The following is a 25,295-nucleotide window of genomic DNA, read 5'->3' as shown; positions in this document are numbered from 1 at the left end:
AAGAACACGTTTGACAATTATTTTCAGGGGGATGTGTCACTGTCTGAGTTTTCTCAACATCAAAGTCAGTCTCTCTGAAGACATGTTAGATAACTTCAAAGTCCTGAGTCTGCGTCGCCGTGAGCTGCGTCTCCTTTGTTTTCTTCACCAGTTTGTTTTCGACTCTGTTGTGGATCATAAAGACTGTGAGTGCTTATTGCATCATGAACCTGTTCTTCAAGTCCATCAGCCCCCCCCCTCTCTCTCTCCTCCACCCGGGCTGCCACCATCTCCGACTCCCCCACCGACCTGGTGAATACTTACAGTGATGCACCTTCACACACTCCGGCCTCTGGTGCACCGACTCCAACACCTCCCTGTACACCTGGACGCCTACAGACTCCACTCGCATCACCCACTCCTCCTCCATCATGCAATCCGGCTCCAACAACCCCAAAACACTTTTCTCCACCATCAGCCCTCTCCTCAGTCCCACGGACACCATCTCCAACGTCTTCCCCTCCAGCACCTGCAACTCTTTCTTTCTCTTATTTTTAGACACCAACATTGACCCAATTCAGAAACAGACTTGAAAACACTACTCGCCACCTGCGAAGCCTTCAACGACCCGTCCCCTCCCTGCCTCGGGGAACTCCTCCCCCGCCTCATCCCGTCCCGCTGCCTCAGGTCCGGAGATGCACCCTGAAGACCACCATCTCATGACTCTAGTTTTAACTCTCTGTTCTGATTTGTTCTGTTTTGTATTTTGTTTGCATCTTGTGTGTATGAATTTGTATTTTATTTTATTTTTTATGTTTGTAAAGTGTCTTTGTGTATCTAGAAAAGAGCTATATACATATATAAATCAAATGTATTATTATTATTATTATTATTATTTGTCATTTATGATTTACAAATAAGATATTATGTTCTTATTTATCTCATTCAGAACTTCTGGTGATGTGTTAACAAACAGAATCATTGGACCGTTGATTCCTTCTGATTTCTCTCTGGTTGCATTGAATATTAATCTTCTTCTTGCTGTTTTATTGCAGATTAATGAAGATCCTTCTCAGTGTTCTGCAACACGTGAGCACAGAAGTGCAAATAAAGATCTGATTATCTGCTGATTGATGTCTATATGAATAAATGAATTGTTTGGTCTATAAAAGTCAGAGAAAAAGATCAAATGTTTAAAATGATGTCTTTAAATGTCTTGTGTCCAAAACACAAAGATATTCAAAGTGTTGAACTGTTCCTTTAAGATACTTACACATTATATATTATCTGATATTACAGCCCTTTGTCTTGAGTTTTTTATTAGATATTATGATTGTGTTGCATCTGTGTTGATACATAATCTGCCAGAGATTAATCCCTAATTCCTCTTAATTAGTTTGAGCTCCTCCGACAACAATATATGTTCACACATCACATGAAGAAGCTCATCGCTCCGCCTCACAGCTCACGTCTCCAGTGGCATAATTATATAACTTAATTGGAATTACTGCCCTGGAAGGAATGGCATGAGGAACATAACAAGAAGGTGGGCGGAGGACAGCGGAAGCAAGGAGAAGAGAAGAGAAGAGAAAGATAGAGAGAGAGAGAAAGGAGAGGAGAGGAGAGGAGAGAGAGAGGAGAGGAGAGAGAGGAGAAGAGAGAGAGAGAGAGAGAGAGGAGGATGAGAGGAGAGAGAGAGGAGAAGAGAGAGAGAGGAGAGGAGAGGAGAGGAGAGAGAAGAGAGGAGAAGAGAAGAGAAGAGAAGAGAAGAGAGGAGAGGAGAGGAGAGAGAGAGGAGAGAAGAAGAGAAGAGAAGAGAAGAGAAGAGAGGAGAGGAGAGGAGAGTATAGAGGAGGAGAGGAGAGTAGGAGAAGAGAGAGAGATAGAGAGAGAGTAGAGAGGAGATAGAGAGAGGAGAATAGGAGAGATAGAGTAGAGGAGAGGATATTAGAGGATAGATATAATATAATATATAAGAGAATAGAATAGTATAATATATATTATTATATGAGTAGAGAGATATAGAAGATAGATATATATATAGGAGAGAGATATATATTATATATAGATATGTATATATATAGATAATATTATAGTATATATATATTATATTATAATATATAAATATTATATTATATATATATATATAATATATATATATATTATATATATATATGACAAATAAAATCTTGAAACTACTTATAGAAAGCATGTCAATCATCATTTATTATCATCTGGATATTATGAACGTATGTATTTGTTGCAGACTTGCAGGAATAAGAGAAGTTTAAAGTGTGCATGTGTTCCTGGAACTGTGCAGAAAAGTGAGATTTCTCCTGTTTCGTTGACTTCATTCTGTTTATTTATTAAGTGGATAAGAACAGTGTGAAGATAAAAAGATAAATGAAACATCAGATGGTGATTCCCTTCATAGTGGAGAGTTATATAATATATAAGTTTAAGTATAAGTCTCTGCCAGAGAGCGGATGTGGAACACATAGACATGCACGCTGCTCATTTAAGTTAAATGAAATGAATTAAAGTTCCCGTGTAGAACATCTTGTCGGTCTTCTCACTCAGCATGAAGGAGGTTCTTCTGATTGCTTCACATTGACCCAGTTAAAGCAGTGAAAGCAGGGATATCGCTGCACAATGCACAGACTGCTGCGGCGCCGAAGGGAACGGCATGTGGCCAAAGAAATAACACAATCCCTTGCCTTAAGGGAAATATCTGTTTCTAATATCTTTTATTTCTGTGTTCAGAATGAAGCTTTTTAATGCGAACGCACGTCAAAATAAAGCTTTCAGTTTAGACATTGACGACTACATGAGCGAGAACGTCCTCGTGTGTGTGGGTCTCATGTTAAAACAGACAAAGCTCCACATGCAGAGTATTACAGCTGCAACACTCCAGCACTGTGACGATGCAAAGATCATTAATATCCATCCGTTTGACCTTTTCATGCTAATGTTGTGTATTAATCAGATGTTTCTTAAGTAAAAACATCAATACAGCAGATATATTACAAAGTGCTGCATTCAAAATCCAGCAGAGAGGTTTAATTTAAAGAAATGAAGCGAAAGTTACATATTATATAAATTCAATCATCTGAGAAGTTTAGATGCTAACGACTCATGGACTTATGAAAGTAAGCACTTCATCTTTAATGTGTCACGCTGAGGTGAAGGTGAGGACCCAAATGCAGTTCTCTGGACGAGGTCTTAACAAAAAGCGAGCTTTATTGAAATAAAGCCGAAGCTAACAAAATAAAAAAATACAAAGTAACAAACAAACGCAGGACACGAGCAGGACACGAGCAGGACACGAGCAGGACACGAGCAGGACACGAGCAGGACACGAGCAGGACACGAGCAGGACACGAGCAGGACACGAGCAGGACACGAGCAGGACATGAATGACAATCCAACAAAACACAGTGGGGCAGACAGGGATAAATACACAGGCACCAAACGAGGGAACAAGACACAGCTGGGAGAGAAAGGCAGAAACACAAGGGCAGAGTAAATGGACACAGGAGGAACACATTAACAATCAGAGGAGGAGGGTAAAGACACAGACAGGAAGTACAACTAGACATATAACAAGGGGCAGTGAACACTTCAACATAAAACAGGACACCAAAGAACAAGCAGATCGTTACATAATGTACTTTAGAAGATTATCATGTTTAATGTAAAGTCTTAATCCCAACGACAGCTACGTCTCTGAAATATAGAAGCTCATTCTGTGACCCTGTACATCATTCTAATGAACTTTATCCATATAATGAGAAAATACGTCCTTATTTTTAGATACTGAGTCATTTGTTTACATACTAAGATGTGCAGGATTATTTCTTTCCATTTTAAATCGAAGTTTTCATCTTATTTATTTATTTTACTGGCAGAAAACTGAGTAAAAAGTACAAAATGCAACTGCATAAATATAGTATTTCAAGTTACTGTATATGAGTTACTCTCCACTAGTGGTACCAATGACTCAATAAATAATAATACATGAGTATAATCAGTGTAACCTGTTAGTAACGCTGCTTTGTCAATGATTAAGGCCTCTACATGTGACAGTATACTTTATTTGCAGTTTTTTGGCCACTTCTTAAGCACGTGTGTTTCAGTAACTAACGCGCAGTTCATGATGAAAAGAAATACTGTCCACTTAATTAAACATGCAGACGAAGCTGCACCATGAGGACATTTTGGACCACAACCCCACAAAGGACGCACAGCAGCGGATCCCCGGCTCCATGTCGGAGCAGTAACCTGATAGTTGCTTGTTCTCTGTGAATGTGAGTCCTGACAACTTCAGATCCTCTCTGCAGGACTTCTGATCAAACGTGTTTCTTTGCGACAGCGAACTGCACATTTCGGCGATGCCCAACACTTTCCGCAGGAGATCTGCGCACAGGGACGCGTGAAGCACCTGGGCTCAGTCTGTTTACAGGAAGCCTGCTCGTCTTCGCAGCGATGGTGCATGTTGTGGCTCTGTGGATCGGGACTCTGCTCCAGTTGTGTCATGCAACGATTTACACCAACGACTGGGCGATACGGATACGAGGGGACCGTGAGTCTGTCAGCAGGATAGCACAGAAATATGGATTTACTAATATGGGTCAGGTGAGTCATGCAACATACTGAAGCAGATATAAGAAGGACCCACTGAGCGTGTGCAGGCTTCATCTTACTTGGTTTTTAATCCTCAGTCTGTTGTGTCGGCTTCAAGTTAGGCCTCAGTGGAACCTACAAACAAATCCAGTACACAGTATGATGGTTGTTGCAACATGTTGACTTATATCTTCTCTAACTATAATTAATCAGATAAATCAATACGTTTATGGAGCCTCATTTAGCCAATACCCAGACCATCTGCAATGTCTTATACATCAATATTATTGCGAATATCTAACAGTAGGAACAGAAACTGTATTATATTTGAGATAAAGTGCATTGTCTACCATCTGCCTGGCAGAAGGGAGAGGAATGTTTAATTAAACGTCCACTAAGCTGCTGCAGAGTTAACTTCAATATTAGCTTAATCATCCAGACTGGAAGTTTTTACTCTTCAGGAGTTCTGCAGAACCTTTTATATCAGAAGTCGGCAGCTGCTCATCTGCGTTACAAGCCTGCCGGGATGTTCGTCGGTGAGAGGAGGATACCGAGCTGCCAAAGAAACATTCTGTTCTCTTGCCCTTATTTCATTTTCCAACACACCTGAATCTGAGATACATGGAAGAGCTAAAAATACCCCCCCGACAGGTGAACCGTGAAGAACGAGATGCTTTATCGCCTTTTCAATCAAGACGGCAAAGAATGAAAAATCGACAGAAATCTGGTTGTAATGAAAGTTGTGATCTGAACCAGGAAGACGCTTTATATTCCTGAGGTCAGAGGTCAAAGGTCAAAGGGCAGTAAATTAGAACCATCATTTATCTTTCTATCACTTTTTATATTAAACATCAATTACCCAGAGCTAGTTTTCTCGTATATTATTTTAAAATTCTCTTTACGTCATTATGGACACTAATAATGACACACACACACACACACACACACACACACACACACACACACACACACACGAGCAGCAGTGCAGCTGCAGTTGTGTGGCTCAGGTTGCCGTTGCCTGAACAACTATCACAGGTGTCGGGTCGCCGCCTTAATGAAACACAGTTTCATAATTGAGCAGCTGCAGTTGAGTGACGAGCAGCTTCACCTGGTGAACAAACTCACTCACAGGATCTGTTGTGTGTTTCCACAGATTGGAGATCTGCAGAGTTATTACAGTTTTCGCCTCCACGAGATGGCGAAGAGGTCCGCCGTGTCCAACCACGAGGTGTCTGTCGGTGTCGCCAGCGAGACGCAGGTACGGTAACGTGATCTGAGGAGAGACTGCTGGATTATTCATGAGCTGCTCCCGACCGCCAGCACACACATGTTCCTGGGTCGGGCCCTTCCACACACACGTCCCCTTACATCATCACACGCATACAAGAGGCAGTAACACAGCGATACTACAATAATAATAATAATAATAATAATAATAATGACTTTATTAAGGGCACAGAGAGAAGGTAAACTAAATAAAAACAGATAATATGTTTAAAAATACAATAAATTCAGATAAAATATATATTTATTAAAGTTCATACTTTGCAATAAGCAGCTCCATCGTATCAAAAACATAAAATCAGCAAATTGCACCAACTTGCAAACTAAGAATCACACACACACACATGCACACACACACATGCACACACACGCACACACACTTAAAAAACATTAAGTTTTTCGGAGTAGTGTTGACGTCAATCAACAGAAAAATCATCTGCAACTCTTTTGGTAATTCATCTTTAAAGTCATTTTTCATGCAAGAATGTCATAAAATACAGTTTTCAGATCGGAAGATTTCCTTTTCTCTCTTGTATCGTATTAAAGTGAAGATCTTTGTGTGTTGTGACATTTAAAGACATTTAAAGACATTTAAAGACATTTAAAGACTTCCCCTCAGACCTTTTTCACTCATTTCTGATGTTATGGACCAAACCATTGATTGATTAATCATAATGGTCAGATGAAGCGATAATGTAAATGACCTCTGGTGTGGATGTGTTCTGAGCAGCAATACATCTGTACACGCACCCCGTGTGTAACTTTCTTTTTAAGGTGGATTGGTTCCAGCAGCAGGTGGTGCAGAGAAGAGCAAAGAGGAACTCCAGAGCCCGTCACATCTCCTCCATCACCATGAAGCAGCGTCCCGCTGCTCATCCACAGTCCAGCCGGACGCTGCAACACAACCACTCCACTGTGAACAGCCTGTGGTACAACGTGAGTCATGTTTCTTTCTTAAGTCTGAAACACAGACGCAGACACACAGACAGGCAGACAGACAGACAGACAGACAGACACACAGACAGGCAGACAGACAGACAGACAGACAGACACACAGACAGACAGACAGACAGACAGACAGACAGACAGACAGACACACACACAGACAGGCAGACAGACAGACAGACAGACAGACAGACAGACAGACAGACAGACAGACCCAGAGACAGACAGACAGACAGACAGACAGACACACAGACAGGCAGACACACAGACAGGCAGACAGACAGACCCAGAGACAGACACACAGACAGGCAGACAGACAGACAGGCAGACAGACAGACCCAGAGACAGACAGACAGACAGACCCAGAGACAGACAGACAGACAGACCCAGAGACAGACAGACAGACAGACAGACACACAGACAGGCAGACACACAGACAGGCAGACAGACAGACCCAGAGACAGACAGACAGACAGACCCAGAGACAGACAGACAGACAGACCCAGAGACAGACAGACAGACAGACAGACACACAGACAGACAGACAGACAGACACACAGACAGACAGACAGACAGACCCAGAGACAGACAGACAGACAGACCCAGAGACAGACAGGCAGACAGACAGGCAGACAGACAGACAGAGAGACAGACAGACAGGCAGACAGACAGGCAGGCAGGCAGGCAGACAGACAGACAGGCAGACAGACCCACAGACAGACAGACAGACCCACAGACAGACAGACAGACAGACCCACAGACAGACAGACAGACAGGCAGACAGACCCACAGACAGACAGACAGACCCACAGACAGACAGATAGACCCACAGACAGACAGACAGATGGACAGACCTACCGACCCACAGACAGACCCACAGATAGACAGATAGACCCACAGACAGACAGACAGACCCACTGACCCACAGACAGACCCACAGACAGACAGATAGATCCACAGACAGACCCACAGACAGGCCCACAGATAAACACAGACAGACAGACAGACAGACAGACAGACCCAGAGACAGACAGACAGACAGACAGACAGACAGACAGACAGACAGATAGACAGACCCAGAGACAGACAGACCCAGAGACAGACCCACAGACAGACAGACAGACAGACCCAGAGACAGACAGACCCAGAGACAGACCCACAGACAGACAGACAGACAGACAGAGCCTAGAATAGATGATGTATTCTTTACATCCAGGGGCTGAAGTGAATGTCACACTCTCTGCTCCACAGCACTGCAGTGAGGAGTCCAAAGGCTGCCAGTCTCGCATGAACATTGCGGGGGCCTGGAGGAGAGGCTATACTGGGAAGGGTGTGGTGCTGTCTGTCCTAGATGATGGCATTGAGAGAGAGCATCCGGATCTGAAGCCAAATTATGTAAGTGCCCTGGGATGGGATGCTGTTCTTGGGGAAGGGGACATTAATCATAAGCTCTTTGGCAGAGCTCTTAGTGTAAGAGCGCAGAGCTGAGACAGATATTTCAGGCTCAGCTTTTGGGCCAAAGGTTAGGAAAGGCCAGCCAAGAGTATTGGAATGGACATTCAACGTCTGATCCACTTAACTGTGGAGTGGACTGGTGAATAATGCTCTTTGTGATTTGTCTCAGTGATGAAACAGAGACAGATCGCCGCCGGCATCTCATAATGCTCTGCTACTTACTCTCCATCTGATTCAGGATCCTCTCGCCAGTCGTGATGTGAACGGACAAGACGACGATCCCTCTCCCAATTATTCCAACAATGCTTCCAACTAGTGAGCACTTTCGAGATGTCTCTTTGCACCTGTTTCACAGTCCCCGTCATGCTTCTAACTTTAATTAATGCACGCGTTTCTTTCCGATTTTCAGTAATTACATGCATATATGGATATGCTAATCCAGCAGTCTTCTCACTGGTTTGATGTAACGGAAATAGCCCGTCTTCTTCTCATGCATATGCATCTAACCTCATGTTCTGATGTTCTCCTCCTTTCTCTTGAAGCCATGGGACACAGTGTGCAGGGATGGTGGCTGCTGCAAATAACTCTCATTGCACGGTCGGCGTGTCTTTCCACGCACGGATAGGCGGTGAGTCCAAGTGACAACATGGAACTGTGATGCACAAGGACTTCTGGAGGTCAAAGCTTTGTATTTAATGGATTAAAACTTTATCCTCACCTGTAGGCATCCGGATGCTGGATGGAGATGTGACGGACATTGTGGAGGCCCAATCACTGAGCTTCAGACCGCAGTACATTGATATCTATTTAGCTAGCTGGGGCCCAGAAGATGACGGGGCCACGTTGGAGGGGCCGGGGCCTCTGACTCGTGTTGCTTTACAGAACGGCATCGAAACAGTGAGACAAAGGCTTGTTGGCTGCAGGTGTCCTCCCTGTGGCTGTACATTTACTGCAAGGGCGAATGTTTCCCTCCTTATCGACTGTGTAAATATGTTGAATAAATGAATCACCTTTGTCTGCTTCCCAAATTAATCTCAGGGCCGGCACGGGAGGGGCTCTGTTTTTGTCTGGGCGTCGGGGAACGGAGGGCGAAGAGGTGACCACTGCTCCTGTGACGGCTACAGCAGCAGCATCTACACCATCTCCATCAGCAGCAGCACGCAGCGGGGAGGCCGGCCAGGTCACCTGGAGCAGTGCGCCTCCACACTCGCGACAGCTTACACTGGTTGGGAGACAGAGGAAGTGGTGAGTAAGATTATACTCTGCCAGTTTCTCCGTTAGAGGAAACATCAGAGATTCAGGCATACATGTTTGACTCTGATGAGTCTGTTGTGCACCAAAATCAACGATTAGCAGATTTATCATAATGCTACGTATAGTGTTTATGTTGTTGGTTAGCTTGTTAGCTTGTTAGCTTGTCACTGGCAGTGGCTGACACAGATGACAATCATTTCTATGGATGTTTTGCTAGATATAAAAAGGAAGCTCAGGGTCTGGTTTGCACACTCTCCCATATTTCCCGTAAAGACTTTCACTAAGCTAATGCTAGCTCTCGCTGTCTGTACTGATGAGTCCGCTCTGCACTGGAGGTTTCAGGTTTCTTCTCCCGTGTTGCATTGAAGACTCTTTGTGACGTTCGTGTACTTGACAGCCATTGGCTGTTTAGAATTTGTGTAGTTTCCCCGGGGGACGTTTGAATCTCACATTTTCGGAAAGTGCACAGACGTCTCCCCCTTTAGTAGAGAAATGTGAAAACTTCTGCAGCGATGCGAGTTGGAGTAGTCAAGGTCAGACATTTTAGGGGATATAAACATAAAAACATTTTTGAGTGAAGACGATTCTTTAAGTATATATATATATATATATATATATATATATATATATATATATATATATATTTTATACAGACAGAAAGACAGACAGACAGACAGACTAGATAGATAGATATAGAAAGGCCTTGATGTGCTGAGATAGATCTGTGTGCACGTTTGTGTTACTGTTTTCACTTCATCTGAATCAAATTGTCCCTCACCAGTTACAGGCACACTCTGCACACTCTGCACACTCTACACACTCTCTGCACACTCTGCACACTCCTGCACACTCTACACACTCCTGCACACTCCTCACACTCCTGCACACTCTACACACTCCTGCACACTCTGCACATTCCTCACACTCTACACACTCCTGCACACTCCTCACACTCCTGCACACTCCTCACACTCCTGCACACTCCTCACACTCCTGCACACTCTACACACTCCTGCACACTCTGCACATTCCTCACACTCTACACACTCCTGCACACTCCTCACACTCCTGCACACTCTGCACACTCTGCACACTCCTGCACACTCCTGCACACTCCTCACACTCCTGCACACTCTGCACATTCCTCACACTCTACACACTCCTGCACACTCTGCACACTCCTGCACATTCCTCACACTCTACACACTCCTGCACACTCTTCACACTCCTGCACACTCTACACACTCCTGCACACTCTGCACATTCCTCACACTCTACACACTCCTGCACACTCCTCACACTCCTGCACACTCTGCACACTCCTGCACACTCCTCACACTCCTGCACACTCCTCACACTCCTGCACACTCCTCACACTCCTGCACACTCTGCACATTCCTCACACTCTACACACTCCTCACACTCCTACACACTCCTGCACACTCCTCACACTCTACACACTCCTCACACTCCTACACACTCTGCACACTCTACACTCTCCTGCACACTCCTCACACTGCTGCACACTGCTGCACACTCTGCACACTCTGCACATTCTACACACTCCTGCACACTCTCTGCACACTCTGCACACTGCTGCACACTCTGCACACTCTGCACACTCTACACACTCAACACACTCTCTGCACACTCTGCACACTCCTGCACACTCTACACACTCCTGCACACTCCTCACACTCCTGCACACTCTACACACTCCTACACACTCCTGCACACTCTGCACACTCTACACACTCCTCACACTCCTGCACACTCCTCACACTCCTGCACACTCTGCACACTCTACACACTCCTGCACACTCCTCACACTGCTGCACACTCTGCACACTCTGCATATTCTACACACTCCTGCACACTCCTGCAGACTCTGCACACTCCTGCACACTCTGCACACTCTGCACACTCTACACACTCCTGCACACTCCTCACACTCCTGCACACTCTACACACTCCTGCACACTCCTCACACTCTACACACTCCTGCACACTCTGCACACTCTACACACTCCTGCACACTCTGCACACTGCTTCACACTCTGCACACTCTACACACTCCTGCACACTCTACACACTCCTGCACACTCCTCACACTGCTTCACACTCCTGCACACTCTACACACTCCTGCACACTCCTCACACTGCTTCACACTCTGCACACTCTACACACTCCTGCACACTCTGCACACTCTACACACTCCTGCACACTCTGCACACTCTACACACTCTGCACACTCCTGAATGTTTATATTTTATATTTGAAATGTATCATTTTTTGAGATGTTTCCTAGAAAGAACTTTTTTATAATGACTAAACAATTCAATTAAAAATTCCAATTAATTGCTAGCGGAACCTCGAGAGTCTTTAAGTCAGAGCACAGCATGCATGTGAACATGAACAACTATTGTATCTATTGTTTCCAGTAATACATGAATAATTAATATACTTATTTAAATGTTGCTTTTCCCTCAAGGGCATTCCTGCTTTCTTTATAATTCATATAAAGTTACATTGTTGTAACTTGTTGGAAAAGGTTCAGAAATGATGGACTTGTCAGGGTCTCTAATAATATCACTCCTGTAACTCCTGGTGTTTGTTTGGTTGAACTTTAACGAATATTTGCAGTTGGATTTAACGATCCAGCTGCTTAAAGCCACAAAATACACGTTTTTTGTGGAGCCGTGTTTTGAGGCGAACGAGCAATAACTTCAGCTGAGTGTGATCGTCTGAGACACCTGTCAATCAAACAAATACGCCCCAGACATGGACTTGAACTTTCTTTACGGTAAAACAATAACTTTGAAATTCAAAAGACACAGAAAGAAGTGAAATGAGCTTTATTATAAGGTAATAATATAATAAAGTCTAGAATGTGGCATTTTTCTAAGACGCAGAGCATCTTTTGGAGGCTTTTAGTTCATTTCCACTACAAACTGTGACAGGAGCTGCATTGTACGACACCTCAGCAGTCATCTAATTATACAGAAGGAACCTTTTGTAAAGATCCTGAAAGCCAAAAACTCAGGAGGACTCAGCAGCATAAACAATATGGTCAAATCAAAAGTGGGCAGAGATATCCTGTTATGGAATTTATAACTACCTTCCTTCTTTTCTTTTATGTTTTGCATTTCAACCCACCAGGGAGGAAAGACAGTAAATATATTATTATTAGTCTTTATTAAACAATTAATCTGATAAAGAGAAGAGATGATTTATGACAGATGTAGCTGTTAGCTCATCTGCAGTCCCTGTTACGTGCAGTGTGTCATTCTGTGGCTTTTGGAAAACACATCAACAGAAAAAGAAACACTTGACATTTATGCGAGTAGAACTTGTTTTGATCTAAATCGTATCTTAACTCAAACAGAAATGTTCTATTGAAATACTTTGGAGTCGGAGGGCAGAAGGTGGCAGAGTCGTCTCTCACTTCCTGTGATCTGCAGAGGCCATGGGTCAAAGGAGTCGTGCGGCTCATTAGAGTGAATTGTGTGAACACAGAGCTGCTCCTCTGGCCTCGGGCTCACTGACGGCTCCTTCTGCAGACTCTCTTTTGTTAGCACAGCTGACACACGATCTCTTCCAGCACCTCCATTAGTTTCATTCAAGTTTTGTCAATTAGTTTAATAAACCATTGTTGCTTTTCATCTCACATGTACTTGAGACTTAAGCTTATAACAAGTGTCACTTTGATTCTGGCTGTTGGAAACCTGCGTGCCGTCTCCTGCAGTTTACCAGGATCATAGTGTTTCGTATGTTAATAACACACAGGATGATTCATGGAAACTGGACAATTAAGATTAAGCATTTTCAAAATAACATTTTAGTTGTAGTTAAAGCACACGCAGTAATATATGTTGGGATGAACGTCGAGCTGATTCACTCCAGAGGGGACTTGATTAAAATGATAATGTGACACAACAATAACATTATCCTTTTCTACTATTGTTATTTGAGAAAGAAATGAAAATGCAATAATCCAATTTGCATTTGCACTTTCACATTCTTGTACAGGTGTTTTATGACCATATTCAATATTCAAATGGGTTTTATGCCTTTTTTTTCATTTGTGTGTGGAGAGAGACGGGAAATGTGACGTGCAGTAAACGCTCCGCTCTGCTCAGCGTCCACACGGCTACCGGCTCATGGACGAGCTGTTTGACATTTAACTTTGTACCCGCTGCACAGTGGACGCTGTCCTGACATTCATTCAAATATCTAACAATTTGAAAAATTGGGGTTTCATACATATAGGTGGAGCGAGAGATATGGATCAATATATACACAACAATATATGATAATGATTGTTTTTTACTGTTTGTGGATCAAATGAACAGACAAACCTACAGTAAAACATTTCCATTCAGTATTGGCATAGATTAGCCAGAAGGATCCAATACATTTACAGGACATATACTTGATTTTAGACAAATGTAGATCCTCTAACGGTATATATCTTCTAACTCAACCCAAATGTAAGATCTTTGCAACGACAGGTGAGTACTGTGAAATATTGAAACGCTAAGACGCTCTGATGCCCTCTGCAGGTAACGTTGGGTCCACAGCGGAGCTGCAGCCGGGCTGCACCAGAGACATCACTCTCCTCCTCCATGGCTGCAGGCGTCATCGCTCTCACTTTGGAAGCCAAGTAAACAGCTCTCCCACACACACACACACACACACACGCAGAATCCATACATGCAGGCACTGTTAATTGTTTTGCTCGGATGATAAGTGTATGATGTTTCTTTTCTCCGTTTGACCTTCTCTCAGCCCTTTCCTGACCTGGAGGGACGTGCAGCACATTATTGTCAGAACATCAAACTCTCGTCATCTTCGTGCTCCTGACTGGCGCGTTAATGGAGCCGGATTCAAAGGTATCCCCAGAGGACTTCTGCTAAACGTCTAATTCCAAACGCTTTTATTTATTTCCGGATTTGCAAGTAGTTTAGAGAAAATGAATATTTACATGATGTCTTTTGAATCTTCTCAAAACTTAAACAAAGAAGATGATTGGTAAATGTTCTCTCTGCTGTTTTTAGAATACAAACTAATGAGATACTGTGAGCAGAACAGTAATAAACACCTACAAAGTCCCAGGAGTGCATGATGTTTTCTTTATAAGCTACAACGCCTTTATGCCCCAGCTATTGTGTGTGTGTGTGTGTGTGTGTGTGTGTGTGTGTGTGTGTGTGTGTGTGTGTGTGTGTGTGTGTGTGTGTGTGTGTGTGTCAGTGAGCCACCTGTATGGCTTTGGCCTGCTGGATGCTGAGAGCATGGTGAAGGAGGCCGAGCGTTGGAAACAGGTCCCCACACAGCACGAGTGTGTGGAGGAGGCTCCCATCCAGCTGAGCAGGTATCACACCAACTGCACCGCGAGACATCTCTGCTTTGAGTCGGGGCTTCCCTTGATTCCTCCCCTTTTATCACACGTTATCTATTTCTGTCTCACTTCACACATGGATTTCTCTCGCATTCATTCTCACACACACACACACACTTTTGTTTCACTGCTTCTTTCCTTGCAACCTTCTTTCTTGCTTTTGTTCTGCCTCCTCTTATCTCTGCCGCTCACTTTGTCTTTATGCTCTTCCCGTCCTGTGTCATGGCAGAGCTTTTCATCCAGGCTCAGTGCTGACGTCTGTGTATGAGAGTACAGGCTGCTCTGGCAAGTCCCTGCAGCACGTTGTTTATGTGGAGCATGTTGTCGTCCGTGTTACCATTACTCACACTCGTCGCGGCGACCTTTCCATTACGCTCACGTCCCCTTCAGGCACCGTGTCGCAGCTGCTAGCTAACAGGTAACTAAGAGCAACACTCAATCACGGACACAATGTGTGGAGACTATTACCTCCCGGATTCTTCTACACACAGTAATGAGCATTGAGCAACACTTTTGTTTACAGCACAGCTTAATTCCCCACAGTGCTAAATTCCTCCGTTTGGCATATTGTCACATGAAAGGGAAAACATTTAGATGTTGGCAGACACTCGCAGAGTCACGCTCGTATGGTTCATTGAACTGGTACCTGAGCAGGATTCTGGAAAAATTACTTTCTGGCAATTTTCAACCACATGCAGTTTTTTAGTTTCAGCAAACTGCAATGCCAAACATAAAGCAACAAGTCTTTACAAGTAACATTGGGGGGGGATTCAGAGTCGCTTTATTAACCAAATGTACACCTCACTTAGTGGTACTGTGCAGTAAAACCAAGAAAGGTGACATACAAGAATTATATAGGCTACAGTTAAGAATGATAAAATGCTGCGTTATGCTGTTTTGCACAGCCCTGGCAAATATATGGTAGTAGTACTAGTATTAGCAGCAGTAGTAGTAGTAGAATTTGCAGCAGTGGTAGTAGTAGTAGTAGTAGTATTAGTAGCAGCAGTAGTAGTAGAATTAGCAGCAGTAGTAGTTGTAGAATTGGCAGCAGTAGTAGTAGTAGAATTGGCAGCAGTAGTAGTAGTATTAGCAGCAGCAATAGTGGTTGTAATAGCAGCACTAGTTGTAGTATTAGCAGCAGTAGCAGTAGTAGTATTAGCAGCAGCAGTAGTATTAGCAGCAGCAGCAGTATTATCAGTAGTATTAGCAGCAGCAGGAGTATTAGCAGCAGTAGCAGCAGCAGTATCAGTATTAGCAGCAGCAGCAGTAGTAGTATTAGCAGCAGCAGTAGTATTAGCAGCAGTAGTAGCAGTAGTAGTAGCAGTAGCAGCAGCAGTAGCAGTAGCAGCAGCAGCAGCAGTATTAGCAGCAGCAGCAGTATTAGCAGTAGTATTAGCAGCAGCAGGAGTATTAGCAGCAGTAGCAGCAGCAGTAGCAGTATCAGTATTAGCAGCAGCAGTAGTAGTATTAGCAGCAGCAGTAGTATTAGCAGCAGCAGTAGCAGTAGTAGTAGCAGCAGCAGTAGTAGTAGCAGCAGCAGCAGTAGTATTAGCAGTAGCAGCAGCAGTAGCAGTAGCAGCAGCAGCAGCAGTATTAGCAGCAGTATTAGCAGATGCAGCAGTAGCAGCAGTATTAGCAGTAGTAGCAGTAGTAGTATTAGCGCCAGCAGTAGTATTAGCAGCAGCAGTAGTAGTAGCAGCAGCAGTAGTAGCAGCAGCAGTAGTAGTAGTAGTAGTAGTAGTAGTAGTAGTAGTAGTAGTATTAACAGTAGCAGCAGCAGCAGCAGTAGTAGTAGCAGCAGCAGTACCAATAGCAGCAGCAGCATTAGCAGTAGTATTAGCAGTAGCGGCAGTAGTCGTAGTATAATCATGAGTAGCCTATGTAATGTTTCTGTTTAGGCCTTTTGACGACTCCCTCGAGGGATTTCAGAACTGGGAATTCATGACAACTCACAGCTGGGGGGAGCAGGCAGCAGGGGAGTGGACTTTGAAAATCCAGGACTCTTCCTCTCAGAAGAGAGACAACACTGAACCAGGTCTCCCTCTTTGTAACATCACAGGTTTATGAAACATACATTGAAGTTAGAACAGCAGATAATATACAGTGCAGGCCTCCCGGGACAGGCGTTTCATCTTGCTCTCTCTTCCTGTTTCTCTTTTGGTTTTCATAGGGAAACTAAAAGAGTGGTCCCTGGTGATTTATGGCACCGTGGGGCAGCCGTACCCTAGGCATCGTGAGCGAGCGCGATCGGCTGAGATGCCCATGGATAGTGACCTCACTGAAGAATACAGCGGTGAGTCATGCACTCAGCTGGTATTAAGCTGCCCATTGTTTCAGCTCAGACCTCTCAGATAGCAGCTGAATCCTGTCTGATGCAGAGTTCTAGTGCTAAATCAGCAATCGGAGCGACTTCTCTGTTGTTGGCGTGACGGTGCAGTGACTTTGCGAGTATTTGCCCTTCCAGGACCCTGCGACCCAGAATGCAGTGACGATGGTTGTGAGGGGCCGAGCCCGCAGCAGTGTGTCACATGTTCACACTTCTTTCTCAAGTTCAAGAACACCACAAGGTTAGCAGGATTGCACAGCGTACAGTACAGTTTGTAGATCCAGAGTGCCTTGTACAGTATGTGATGATCCTGCCTATAACTGTAATTCTTCATGCAAAAATGGCAGGAAATGCTGTTTTCAGCCTCTTAATATGGAGATTTTCTTGCTTTTCTCTGTTTTATATTATATTAAAGTGAATATCTTTGTGTTTCGGACAGAACAAGACATTTAAAGACATTTTTAACTGTTTTCTGACATTTTATAGACCAAACGATTAATAGTGAAAGTAATCAGCAGATTAATTGATAATGAAATGAATCGTTAGTTCCAGCCCTAATACTTTTGCTGCAGAGCAAATGGCTCACACATATTGCAAATGAAAATAAAAAGTGGCCATGATTTCACATTATGATGGTGGAAATGGTCCCACCTCTTGTCCTCCGTGTGCGTTGGTCCGTGTCCGTCCAACAGGATGTGTGTATCCGAGTGTCCCAGGGGATTCTGGGGCGACCGCCGGCGTTGTAAGAGGTGCTTCTCCTCCTGCGAGAGCTGCACTGGGAGTCGCAGTGACCAGTGCACTTCCTGTCAACCTCGACACCACCTGACCGAGGGGACCGACACCTGCACGGCCACCTGTGGGGATAACTTCTACCTCCACCACGGTTGGATTAAACATTCTGTCATGAATTGTGTTTCTGTCACATGTTTTGTAAACTGAAAGGGTAACTATGGTATCCTCTTGTCCCACGTGTCCAAGTGACTAGTGGGGATGTTTGGAACTCTTCCAGTATTGATCGTGTTTGTTATTGTTGAATGGATTGAACAGGAGTTGCAGAGACGACAGTCGGGAAGAGTTTGTTGTGTTGGAGTACAGACAGCGCAGCTTTGTGTTCTCTAAAATATTAATATAATAATATAATATTATTACTAATACGCGACGCGAGACCTTGAGCGAGACTTGATTAGACACAATAACAAACGGAGCGGATCAATACTGTTGAAAAAAAAGTTTGAAAAATACAGAAGTTACCTTTAAACCAAACAGAAAGAACTCCAGTGAAGATCTGCGTGGAAGCCGCTGCACAGGAGCCTAATGAATACTCAGCTGATGTAACTGCAGTTGACGGGTGTGTGAGGAAGATTGATTAATCGCTCTGATGTGCATTCCATGTGTATTGTTTGATTTCCCCACAGATGCAAATATGTGCAGAAAGTGCAGTGAGAGCTGCTTGAAGTGCACCTCCTACAGCATCTGCACAGAATGCAAACCAGACACAAGGTGAGACAAATTCTCCATGAACTGCTCGGTAAACAAAGCTCCTTCTCTTCCCGCCGCTGAGCATACTGATTCTCCCCGTGCACGCACCCTCTGCAGCATCATCACAATTAGAAAAACACTTTTTAAACTCGGTATATAAAAGACTGTGCTGTCCCTTTCCACTCGCTGTCGCCATATTGTTGAGTTAGAAGTGTTCACTGAGTTCATCGAGTGCTTGTGGTGGTGTGCTGTGGGTGTGAGAGCTGAGTCTACTATCAGTGAGTCATCTTCACGCTGTCACGTGATTGGTTGTGTGTCACGGTGCCACATGCTCTCCAGGCTGCAGGGGAATCGATGCCAGAAGAGCTGCACGCCGGGATTCTACCACGACAAGCAGGAAGCCTCATGTGAGCCCTGTCACGAGGCCTGCGCTACCTGTGCAGGTGAGAGCAGAGGGCAAAGGTCACGAACTGTATGAACACTTATTTAAATGGTAATGAAATCGTAAATCGAGATATCGTGATGCACAATTATGCGTCTGAATTGATGATGATGAGCACACAATCTGAATCTGATGTTTAAAGGAATATCATTTTGAAGATTGGGGTTTTTGTTTTAACATCACACTTTACATTCGCACCAGTTCAACAAACTGAACTGAACCTGCCAACCTTCCTTCTGCTTATTGGAATATCCCAGTGTAGTTAAATCTGACTATGGCTTTAATCTGATTACATGCAATGCATAATAAACATAATCCGTGTACAGCTGGAAATATAAAAGTGTTTCTCTATAATTTCACTTGTGTTAATTAAATGAGAAAATACTTTTTATTAGTCAAGTAATTCCCACATTACATGAAGACTATTTAATTAGCAGAAAACAGTCTATATCGTGATATATCTCATCAACAAAATATAAATACCTGCATCAGGAGAGAAGACTTTGATCCTACATTCAAATAAAAGACACAGAATTGTTTGCAGGTCTTGTATCGATTTAAAAACACAATTCTTTCTGCGTAATGCGACCTCAGGTGCAGGTGTTGCGGCATGCGACCGTTGTGCAGAAGGCTACTTGATGGAGGAGTGGAGGTGCGTGTCCTCCTGCAGCGCTGGCTTCTACGCCACAGAGCCAAACCCAGAGATGGCTGATGGGCACAGGACATGTAGGAGGTGAGCTCACTGGTGTGTGTTCAGGTGTGGCTGGGTTGTTTATCTGCTGATGGCAGGCCTTATTTGTGTGTGTGTGTGTGTGTGTGTGTGTGTGTGTGTGTGTGTGTGTGTGTGTGTGTGTGTGTGTGTGTGTGTGTGTGTGTGTGTGTGTGTGTTTGCCTGTATGGGTATAGCATTTTCTTTCTCTGTGTGTTTGTGTGGGCATGTGTTCAGTCTCTGTGCTCTCCTCCTCAGGTGTGACGCCAGCTGTCTCACCTGTTTGGGGCCGAGCCGGGGGAACTGCAGCAGCTGTTCCAGCGGTCACAGCTTGCAGCATGGCGCCTGTGTTGTTAACACCGTGTGCACAGACGGTCAGTCAACCATCTTCTTCTCTGTTAATATTGGCTCACTGCTGCTGGATAAACATCAAGACACCGTCGCACATCCAGGTCTTACTTCTAACTTCTTTAACTTTGCAAATACAAATATTTAATATCATATACAGAACTGCTAATGTACGATATACGTATACTTACATTCATTCTGAATCATACGTCAGGGAAAGGTTTTGTTTTGTTTGTGCAGGTGCTGATTGGTAGAGTGCACGTTAGGCACAATACTTAATGAGTTTTCATCTTAGAAAATAAACATCTCCTCAAGAAAAAGAAAGCAGAAGAGGATGGAGATCTTTTGATGCTGCTCCACAGTTTTATTGATATTTATGTGCATGCTGAAAATATGGATACTGATTTTAATATCATTATTCTGTGTGTTTTCCATCTTATCTTATACATTCACTGTATTCTATTTCATCTTGTTTTTTATCTTTTATATTATTACTATTACAGTAGTTACAGTAAAGTATTCTATCCCAGTTTTCATGTTCATTTCATGTCTATTTTACATTATTGTAAAGCCCTTTGTGCTGAAAGGTGCTTTGCAGATATAGATTGTTGTTAACACCAGATAACCACCATGATGACGTCCAAACAACTGGAGCGAGTGACCTTGCTGCAGTACCAGCCACAACAAGCCTGCACACCAAGGACCCCAGTCCCTCAACTCCACCGACAGACACGGATGAAGTTGAAATTTTGTGGAGTAGCATTGAGACACCCTCCCCCCTCCCCTCCCCCTCTTCCTCATCTTCCTCTCCCTTCCTCCCTTTTAGCGACAGGATGAACAAATTGGTGAAAGGTGGTCTTAAAATGACACCTCAAATAACCATCCATCCATCGTCTACTGCTTATCCGGGATCGGGTCGCGGGGGCAGCAGCTCCAGTAAGGAACCCCAATCTTCCCTTCTCCGGGCCACATCCTCCAGCTCCGACTGGGGGATCCCGAGGCGTTCCCAGTGAGGAGATATAATCTCTCCACCGAGTCCTGGGTCTTCCCCGGGGTCTCCTCCCAGCTGGACGTGCCTGGAACACCTCCCTAGGGAGGCGCCCAGGTGGCTCCTTACTAGATGCCCGAACCACCTCAACTGGCTCCTTTCAACGTAAAGGAGCAGCGGCTCTACTCCGAGTCTCTCACGGATGGCTGAGCTTCTCACCCGATCTCTAAGGGAGACGCCACCCGTCTGAGAAAACACATTTCGGCCGCTTGTACCCGTGATCTCGTTCTTTCGGTCATGACCCAGCCTTCATGACCATAGGTGAGGGTAGGAACGAAGATCGACCGGTATATTGAGAGCTTTGCCTTCTGGCTCAGCTCTCTTTTCGTCACAACGGTGCGGTAAAGTGACTGTAATACCGCCCCCGCTGCTCCGATTCTCCGGCCAATCTCTCGCTCCATTGTCCCCTATTGTCACAGCTATGATCTAAAACAAAATATCAGTAAACCCACTAATCAGCATGGTAACACGCTAGACTTAGTGATAACGACAAGGCTGGACATCGATAAGGTCTCAGTAATCGAATTACCAATATCTGACCATCACTGTGTGTTTTTATGCTAACCTACTCTTAACAAAGACCAAAAGAGAGACAGTGGTCAAACAAAGAATACTAGATGACACAGCAGAGGAAACATTCTCTAACATCATGAGATCATGTGAGCCATGCTCAGACTGCTCCTTAAATCTCATGGTTGAAAATCTAAACAACACCTTGTCATCTACCCTGGATACTGTTGCTCCATTAAAGGTAAAAAAGAATCTCCCCAGGGTTAAACAACAGCAATGTTACTCAGACTAAGAGGACTTGTAGAGCAGCTGAACGAAGATGGAGGAAAACTAAGCTCACAGTTAACTATGATATCTACAAAGAATCCATGGCTGCCTATGGTAAAGCAATGCAGCTGCAAGAAAGGATTACTTTTCTAATATTATCACAGAGAACGCTGGAAATTCTAGAATACTATTCTCGACTATTAACCAACTGCTGAACACTGCCCCCACCCCTCCGCAGTCCTCTGCATCAAAGTGTGAAGAACTCGCATTGTTCCTCAATAATAAAATAACTTCAATCAGAGCCAGCATCACTTATGATGCAGACACAGAGAACATCTGCAAACATTGTGATGTAACCATGGGAACATTCACCTGCATCACATTAACTGAGCTTCATGAAACTGTGATGGAGTGTAACTCCTCCACCTCTTGTGTTGACCCGATACCTACAGCATTCTTTAAGCGGATATTTGACAGCATTTCAAGTCACGTGCTACATATTATAAACACGTCTCTTCTAACGGGCATCTTCCCAGACGTCTTCAAAACAGCAGTTATAAAACCCTTGCTAAAGAAACCTAACCTAGAATATGCTGACCAACTATAGGCCAATATCTAACCTTCCATTCATCAGCAAAATACCAAAAAAAATAGTCTCGGTCCAAATAAACTCCTTTCTTAAAGAAAACAACACCCTGGAGGAATTTCAATCAGGCTTCAGAGCATGCCACAGTACAGAAACTGCTCTGACTAAAATAATTAGTGACCTCAGACTAAACTCTGATACAAACAAGGTCTCAATTCTTACCCTGCTAGACCTGAGCGCAGCATTTGACACGATCGACCATGACATCCTAATTAATCGTCTAGAAAAACTGGTTGGTCTCTCTGACTGTATTAAACTGGTTCAGAACATATATCAAAGGGAGAAAGTATTTTGTCAGGCTTGGAGATCATGTGTCAGAGAAGCATGATGCCCACTTTGGAGTTCCACAAGGGAGCTGCCTCGGTCCATTACTGTTCTCCCTATACATGCTACCACTGGGGACATCATTAGAGAACACAATGTGTGCTTCCATAGCTACGCGAATGACACGCAGCTATTAACTCCATCACCTCCAATATCAGCAATAAATAAATGGATGAGCAATAATTTCTTAAAATTAAATGAGAACAAAACTGAAATCCTATTAGTAGGTCCTGTAGCAAAAAGAGAGATGATGCTGAATAACATGGGGAAACTTACTCCTTTGATTAAACCTGAAGTCACAAGTCTTGGTGTTATCATAGACTCAGATCTAAGCTTTAAATCCCACATAAACAAGGTGACAAAAACATAATTCTTCCACCTTAGAAATATAGCTAAAATCTGACAATTTATAAATCAAAAGGATGCTGAAAAACTAATCCATGCTTTTATCTCAAGCCGACTCGATTACTGTAATACACTAGTCAGGCTGCTGACTAGAATCAAGAGAAGAGACCACATCAGTCCAGTGTTAGCCGCTCTACACTAGCTTCCAGTAACTTTTAGAATTGATTTTAAGGTCCTCCTTCTTGTATACAAAGCCCTAAACGGAACCGCACCAAGTTACACTGCCAACTCTCTAATAAACTATGTGCCCCCAAGAACATTACGATCATCCACTACTGGTTTATTAAATGTTCCCAGAAACATCCAAAAGAAAATTGGGGATGCAGCCTTTATCAATTATGCACCAAAGCTATGGAACACTTTACCTGCAGACATTAGGGAGGCAAGCTCGCTCAATATCTTCAAAAGTAAAAACATATCTTTTTTACTAGCCTTTTAATAGTGATATTTTATATCTCTTTACTTTAGCCTTTTAAGAGTGATATTTTATATCTCTTTACTTTAGCCTTTTAATAGTGATATTTTATATCTCTTTACTTTAGCCTTTTAATAGTGATATTTTATATCTCTTTACTTTAGCCTTTTAATGGTGATATTTTATATCTCTTTACTTTAGCCTTTTAAGAGTGATATTTTATATCTCTTTACTTTAGCCTTTTAATAGTGATATTTTATATCTCTTTACTTTAGTCTTTTAATGGTGATATTTTATATCTCTTTACTTTAGTCTTTTAATGGTGATATTTTATATCTCTTTACTTTAGCCTTTTAATAGTGATATTTTATATCTCTTTACTTTAGCCTTTTAATAGTGATATTTTATATCTCTTTACTTTAGCCTTTTAATGGTGATATTTTATATATTTTTATCTTAGCCTTTTAATGGAGAATTATTACTGGTTTAACATTGAATGTGTAAAGGTAACTGAGATAAGTTTTCAGAGTGTGTATTTTTGAAAAGCCTGAGATCAGACAGACGGTGTTACCGCGGGAACAAGAGGAAGCTTCTCTGATAAATGTGTTTACATGTTCTTTACACAATTAGTGGAAAAGTGACTAATTTACGTCAACACTGTGATTATTGTACTGTAAATGTTCTTATTCTGTCTGCTATACAAATAAAGCTTATTATTATTATTATTATTAATAATATTAATGAGTTGACTATAAGTAGAGCTGTTTGGTGTACTGTATATGTGGCTTGCATGCTTTGGTATCTTCGCCTCAGATGGTTCATTGCTGAGTCATCGTCGGTCTCTTGCTGCAGGTCTGTCAGGAGAGTTCCAGGGCAGTGACGGGAAGTGTCACGCGTGTGATGCAACGTGTCTGAAGTGCACAGGGCCGCAAAGAGAAGACTGCATCAGCTGTGTGTCTTCACGGTGAGTCTTGACTTTTTAGATTCAGGGTCAGAGGGGAAATTAATACTTCCCGCCTAGCTCTGATTAAAATAATGTATATTTTTATATATATTTTTAGATTTATATGTATTTTCATATGTATTTATATTTATATATATATTTATTTATATTTATTTTATTTATATATATTTTTTAATATTATTAATTTATTTTCTTTTTATATATATATTTATATTTATTTATTTGAAGACGTCACCTCTGGGAAATTGCGATGGGCCTTTTTTCAAAAACGTTTTACATTTCATAGACTAAACGATTAATTAAAACAATAATAAGCAGACTAATTGATTGGATTGAATATGAATAAGGTTTAAAATGTGCCGTTTATGTTCTTTTGCTTTCTACATAATTTATCGGAAGGAAATTGATCCAATGAACAATGCATGACAGAAGACAGTAATTAAACACATACAGTGTTGATCCACTGCAGATCG

General features: G+C 43.0%; 1 protein-coding gene across 1 annotated transcript in view; it reads left to right on the top strand.

Annotated features, from left to right (window-relative positions):
* Positions 1–4,166: 4,166 nt before the first annotated feature.
* LOC115017048 (proprotein convertase subtilisin/kexin type 5-like) overlaps positions 4,167–25,295 on the top strand; it is a 37,773-nt gene continuing 16,644 nt past the window's right edge. Inside the window, 22 exon segments of the mRNA XM_029445215.1 lie at positions 4,167–4,255; positions 4,320–4,614; positions 5,756–5,860; positions 6,661–6,822; positions 8,083–8,226; positions 8,525–8,601; positions 8,829–8,914; positions 9,011–9,183; positions 9,325–9,531; positions 14,104–14,204; positions 14,330–14,433; positions 14,792–14,912; positions 15,169–15,357; positions 16,838–16,974; positions 17,110–17,232; positions 17,404–17,506; positions 17,958–18,148; positions 18,681–18,765; positions 19,084–19,187; positions 19,781–19,919; positions 20,154–20,269; positions 24,720–24,822. Coding sequence (XP_029301075.1) covers positions 4,167–4,255; positions 4,320–4,614; positions 5,756–5,860; positions 6,661–6,822; positions 8,083–8,226; positions 8,525–8,601; positions 8,829–8,914; positions 9,011–9,183; positions 9,325–9,531; positions 14,104–14,204; positions 14,330–14,433; positions 14,792–14,912; positions 15,169–15,357; positions 16,838–16,974; positions 17,110–17,232; positions 17,404–17,506; positions 17,958–18,148; positions 18,681–18,765; positions 19,084–19,187; positions 19,781–19,919; positions 20,154–20,269; positions 24,720–24,822 — 2,954 coding nt within the window.

This window comes from Cottoperca gobio, chromosome 12, assembly GCF_900634415.1.
Source record: "Cottoperca gobio chromosome 12, fCotGob3.1, whole genome shotgun sequence".
NCBI classification, from domain to species: domain Eukaryota; kingdom Metazoa; phylum Chordata; class Actinopteri; order Perciformes; family Bovichtidae; genus Cottoperca; species Cottoperca gobio.
The sequence above is the reverse complement of the archived record's forward strand: the minus strand, read 5'-3'. Positions and strand labels throughout refer to the sequence as shown.